The sequence below is a fragment of the Teleopsis dalmanni genome, chromosome 2 (genome assembly GCF_002237135.1).
Source record: "Teleopsis dalmanni isolate 2A chromosome 2, ASM223713v2, whole genome shotgun sequence".
NCBI classification, from domain to species: Eukaryota; Metazoa; Arthropoda; class Insecta; order Diptera; family Diopsidae; genus Teleopsis; species Teleopsis dalmanni.
The window spans coordinates 209,915,533-209,922,032 of record NC_051847.1 but is presented as its reverse complement, the minus strand read 5'-3'; the positions used below and the strand labels follow the sequence as shown (position 1 = coordinate 209,922,032).

At 27.4% G+C, this 6,500-nt stretch overlaps 1 protein-coding gene across 1 annotated transcript in view; it reads right to left on the bottom strand.

Annotated features, from left to right (window-relative positions):
* LOC119676663 overlaps positions 1 to 5,022 on the bottom strand; it is a 7,327-nt gene extending 2,305 nt beyond the window's left edge. Inside the window, exon 1 of the mRNA XM_038087913.1 lies at positions 5,004 to 5,022. Within this exon, the coding sequence (XP_037943841.1) occupies positions 5,004 to 5,022 (19 nt within the window). The remainder of the gene's footprint in view (positions 1 to 5,003) is intronic.
* Between the last annotated feature and the right edge of the window lie 1,478 nt (positions 5,023 to 6,500).

The following is a 6,500-nucleotide window of genomic DNA, read 5'->3' as shown; positions in this document are numbered from 1 at the left end:
CAAAAGGGATTACTCTTTCTATTAAGATAGATTAGTCATTAAAAATATATTCGATATTTTTAATTGATGTGGAAAACTGAAAGCAGAATTCAATGTTATTGTTTTGCTAAAATTTGGATTAAAAAGAAATAAATTCTTTACTATATTCAAATAGTTTTCTAACTAATTAAAAATGATAATACCGAAAATGACAATTTTAAACACTTTGCTAAATTCCGATTGTTATAGATATTAGGATAGAGTTGCTCCATGCAGAATATGCAGTATTCGGAAGTGGTGTGGAATAAAACGGAGTTTATTCATCTTTATTAAAAAATGATACAGCATATGAAACACCAGAACAATATAATATGGAAATATAAATTGCGAAGTATCTTTTATTTATTTTATATATAATAAAACCATTCACAACAGTTTAAATATATTATATATAATTTGTATATTTGCTACCATCCATTGAAAATTCAAAGAAATCACCTAGATTAGTGTTCAATTTTTAGTTGTTCAAATTAAAGATTAAAATGAACTAATCAAAAAAGAGCAAAATTATTTTTAATTTTATAATTATTTTTATTTTATTACAATAACAATATATGTAATATGGAAACATGTTATATAGCAACACTATAAGGATAGTTTTAAGGATACTTTAAAAGGATACTTTTACAAAATGCTTTAACTATAGAAAAGCTTTGCGAGATACTCACATGATGTTATTTATTGAATTAATTATTACTTATCAATTGAAAAATGCTGTGGATAATTTATCACCTACCTATCCCAAAAATAGTATATATTGAAAAATAGACAAGTTAACAACCAAATAGACAGAATAATAACGCTAAATCGATTAGTTTTATCAAACTGATACAGAATGTAGGCAGTATAAAGTATATAAATATGGTTGACAAATGATAATAATTTTACTTTGATTATATGATTAAATATATAATCATATATTTGCTATATTCGCTATATTGATTATATTAAATATAGCGAATGTTAGGTCTATAAATTCATGATTTTTGATCTTATTTCTTCGTATATGTACGCAAACGTATTGTATGATAAGTAACTTGATCTTTACCCAAAACTTACTCTTCCCACTTAATACAAAAGACGTACCCGCCAATGTGTACAGGAAAACATATATGTAATATCAAATAAATAATATATATCCAATTGTTTATAAACACTAACAATTATTTCTTAAATATGATTATTTTTGCGAAGAACTTAACGTGTGCCTAGAGCTTATTCTAAGCCTACTACAGAAGAACGTCTATAGTGACATTGAAAACGTTTTCTGTATATAAATTAATGATTGATTTTCGATTAATTTTTTAATAAGTTTATAATGAAATAACTATACTTCTATATTTTTCTTATTAATATGGTATAAACCAATTTACAATATTTAATTTTCTCATAAATTTTCAAATGAATTTTTTTAATTAGTGTTTAATGTAGTAATTATAAATGCATACATAAATAATAACTATAACTATATAACAACTAAAACAATAAATATACATATATATATTGTTTTTGCTTTTATACGTTCAAATTTTATTAAATTTCTTTGAATTTACTACTTAAAACATAACTTTAAGAAGTAACCAAGAAGTAACAAATTAAAGAAAAAAAATAAGTTGTATAAAAATAAATATTTTATATAATTATATGTTCTATGTAATATTTTTAGATATTTAAGATAAAAAGTAAAAAAATTTATTAAAATAATTAGAATTTATAGAAATGATATTCGCTTACCAGATTCATTTTTAATATATATAATTTGCAAATATCCAATAAAATTACTCGTTATTTTTTTATTTAGTCCAAAAATGGCTTGAGTATTGCCCTAAAATAAATTATTATATATTATTTAACTTTACGTATTACGAGTATTATTAAAATAACAAATAAATTTTTGAATAGAGATATTTCCGAGTCATAATTATTATCTATTACATAAAATTATTTCGATCGTTCGATTTGAGTTTCCTAATTAACGATGTTGCATGTCATATAGCATAAACTTAAAAACTTCCTAAGTTTTATGTGCTAATTTTAACTTAAAACCAACATAAATTAACGAGTTTTATTATTTTTATGAAGCACTTTTACTTTTTTTTTGTTTGTGTATTTCACGGTAAATTCATTAATAAATTAAATTTAGGAAAATCGTTCATCAATAATTAACGATAAACGTTTTCGCTATTATCGATTTAAGCACAAAAAGTCACAGACTCCGAAACTCCACACAAGATTAAGTTTATGAAGCAAACCTTAAACTCACTTAACGAAACCGTTAATACACTTGAGGCGCCTAAACCGTTTGAATGCTCGCTGCAGACTGAACGTGCGTCCAATGAAGTTGCTACCAAAAATTCTTTGAATCTCTAGTAAGCAAAGCTAAACATTGGATAAGCTACATGAAGATGCCAGCAATAACATCCAAACAGACAAAACAAAACAAGACAACAAAAGCGTAGGAAAACAATACACAACTTCAGTAAACAAATTTTGTATCAGCAACATTGTTTACATGCAAGAATTTGTATGCGAGCGGCGGCGCAACATTTTATGTTGCTAAGCTTGGTTGATAGTGAATGAAGCAATGTTATTTGAGCTACAGGCAAATGTTGCGAATTTTTCTTTTTGAGCTTATTTAGTAATTTTTTATCTTCGTTGCTTTACGTTGTTACGCATGCGTAAATGAAACTAAAATTGCGCATCACTTTCGTTTTTCAAAAATATTATTATGAGCTGCTATTGCTGTTGATATAGCGAATTTTTGTAATTTTTTTTTTATTATTAATATTTATTCAAGGGATCGTTGCTCTTCGTTTGTAGTCGAATTGTCGAACCTTTGGTGTCTACAGGCAAAGTCAAAGTTGCTCGAAATGTTATTAACTGATTACTATTGTTATTGCTATTGTTGTTGGGAGAAAAAAAAACTTTTGTTTATTATTTTCTTCTTGGTAGGTTAAGTGTGAGTCTTTTAATTCAAAGTCATTTGAACTTGGTTTTGGCATAATTTCAAATTGCACACGAAACTTAAGTTTATTGGCAAAAATATTTTTAACAATTATTTATTATTATATGGATACGATTTTTACACGTTTTTTTTATTTTGGTATCATAATCAATTGTAATATTGCTTTTTTTTAATAGAAAAAAATATGAGTTTATTAAAATATAATTGCGCTATAGTGCTCTCATTTTTTTTGATTAGGCTAATATTGTAGATTTATTTTCACATGATATAAAGTTTTTCTGTATTGAAACTTAATGTATAAATATAATAAAATTGTTCCTTTGATGAAAATATTTTGTAGGATAAAATTTTAGAACGAAATTCAACAAAAATTATACAATGAATTCCACAACACTAATCCAGTCAAAGCGTAGAGAAGGGGTTCTGAAGAAACCTCGCAGTTAATAAAGAGTAAAAATCCTCAAATGCACTGACTCAACTAGCCTCAACATAATAATAAATCCAAAATTTTTAGACTAAAATTCTGAGAAGAAATAAACGATTAAAATGGATGTTGCAATATATCAATACTTACTTAATTACTAAGTTGTTCTTTAAAGACATAAGACGTCATTGGCGGAAGGCAGTAGCTTCCGCCAGCCAGCCCAATCAGAAAATTTCTAACGCCGGTTGGTAGTATCGAATGCATTCATATTGTTAATTACCTGATCCTTCTACCAAAGATGTGCATGTTTTCTATAGCATATTCCACTAACGGATATCGAATCATACACCTTTCTAATCGAAATCGTTCCTTCCATTTGCTTAGTATATCATGGTATAAGTCATATAAGTCGCGGTATAGCTCGTCATAGTTCATAGTTTTATTTTATTCGATACTCATACCATAAATCTTTCAAAGAAGTTTTCTTTCGAATACTTTTAACGTCTTCTCATAACTGTTGATTGATATCGACGCTTTTACACTACACAGTTAGGAAGGTATGATCAGAGCGTGATTTTTGTTTATTGAGAGATAGCTTTATTTCTCAATTGCCTACTTAGCCCGAAGTATCAACTACTAACAAAAATAATTATTAGTTTTCTAAAGTTTTCGACAGTCACGTGGGTCCCAAGATACTCAAGTGGGTTAGCGTAAGAACCCACTTCGTTTGATTTTTTAAACTGGAAAGAGCCGTACTGGTGCCATGGGTGATCAGGCTGATAAAATCGAAATCGTCGACATATACAAGCAGCATTAACTTGTGTAAAATATTGTGCAAACATGGTATGTTGGCATACCGAATTGATACAAAGCGGCATAAAGAGTGCTTCTAGTCGAAGAGTCAAAAGTGTGTTGAAATCGACAAATAGATGGCGTGTACCGATTTGTTTTCCTTGGCACTTATCAAAAAAGATTTAAATAGATTTGACAGATATGAAATCACACATATAAAGTCCAATTAGTTGGTTGATTATCGGCATAAATATTTCACATATTACATTTGACATAACTTTATACGCGTTCCTTGAAATACTGATCTTGCAAAGCATACTTAAATTTCAACCATTCATTGGCATCCGTTTTTCGATTATATTTTGCAAAATTAGCTATAGCATCCATTTAGATTGTTTATAGCATCCATACTCAGAAATATATGTATAAATTTCTTAGATCATTTATTAGCAATCAGATCCTCAAAAAGAGAGATATTCAAATTAGAATATTGAAAGTTTATTCTACAATTTATTATTAAATTGTTTACAATTTATTATTAATAATACAATAGGATGGCATTACGGTATTTGGGTGGCTGATTCTAGCAATGTTTTTTTAAACAGCTCAGTTGATAAATTGATATATGTTTTTTACTAGAAAGAAAGTGTATGTATCTTAAGTATCTAAGAGCCTATTTAAGGTTAATAAATAAGATAAAGATAAAGGGCGAAATAAAAAAATTCACCCAAACAAGTGATAAAATGGCTTAGACTAGAAAAGATTGTATTTGACTCGAAATACATGCCGCAATACGTGGCATTTTTCATACAAAGCCCATACAGAATACATATTAAACCATACTAAAGAGATTCGATCAATCTAACTGTGAACATAGTATATATAATAAACAAATAAACCATATATTTAAAACACGTCAAACAAAGATTCATAATTTCCGCAACACATCATTGGCAATATAAAAAAAATGTTATTAATATTATTATTATTAACATTATTATTAATATATTAATAAGCTTAAAAGTTTTATTTACTTTAATAAAAATTATTTATTTTTATTATTTTAATTCCATATTATTTAATAAAATTTAGTAGAAACTTTCTTTAGGTACATAACAAGTTGATGTTTTGTTGCACTTTATTTTTTATTTATTACATATGGCTTGTTTCTTGAATTTTTCACATTACAGCTTGTTACTTAATACTGACAGACCTCATCTTTAGCTATAAAAATCAACAGGTTTAACAGCTTTCGACCACATTTGGGGAATTTCTTTAAATTATGCTGTCCTACGGGTTCAACCCGCAAATGCAATTGCAGATGCATACAATTTTAGTCAATAAGACTATGCAATGCAAGTTAACAACAACAACAACAACAACATCAACAACAACAACAGCAACAATAACAACAACATTAAGTCCGTATTAATCAGCTTAAACCTCTGACACAAGTGCCTCCAAACGCATCTGCTTAAAGCGCAGTCAACCAACCTCACCTTAGCCATGTTTGTACTTTTGTTGAAGATGCACAATTTCGCCAACACTTTATCGCCAATATCAGCTTAGTTTGCTATTGTTTGTATGCATTTTAGAGTTAATATCAATTTATTTATTTATTTTTTTTTAAGTTTTCTATTAACAAAAAAGTTACTTGTTTTCTAAAAAGAAAACAACTGTTGCTAAGATATAGTCCTCAAAAAAAAATGTACCATAATTAGCAGTATTATTATTATAAAAATTTTAAATTAATTTATTAATAATTTTTAACAAAATAAATAAGTGCGAAAATAGTGAAAAATTTATTTTTGACCAAAGAAGAAAATAAGATTATTTTTAATTAATTTTTTTGTATAAAAATGTGATATGATATTAAGGATGCCTTTTCTTCTTCTTCTTCTTCTTCTTGAGTTAGTGCTATTACGCACTTTTACTCTATAATGGCTGGGGGCTTATCTCTACCCCATACTAGGCTTTAACTAGGCTAAAAAAATCATATCATTTATTTGTCTTTAAGTTGATGACGGACCTTAAATCAGCATATCTTCCTGAGAGTCCAGAAGTGAACTTGAGGATTGTTAGAGCGGGGTTAAGTAGCGTATCAACTTTAGTAAATAATTTTAGAGCTCTGTCTCAGATATATTTTTTCACTGAGTCAATCCTAAAATCTCTATGTATGTCTGTTGATCTAATATACATTGTGACCGAAAAGTTTTCGGGAAATTTTAAATAAAACGCAAAATTCTTAACCTTCATCAATATTTATTTTATCTCCTTCAA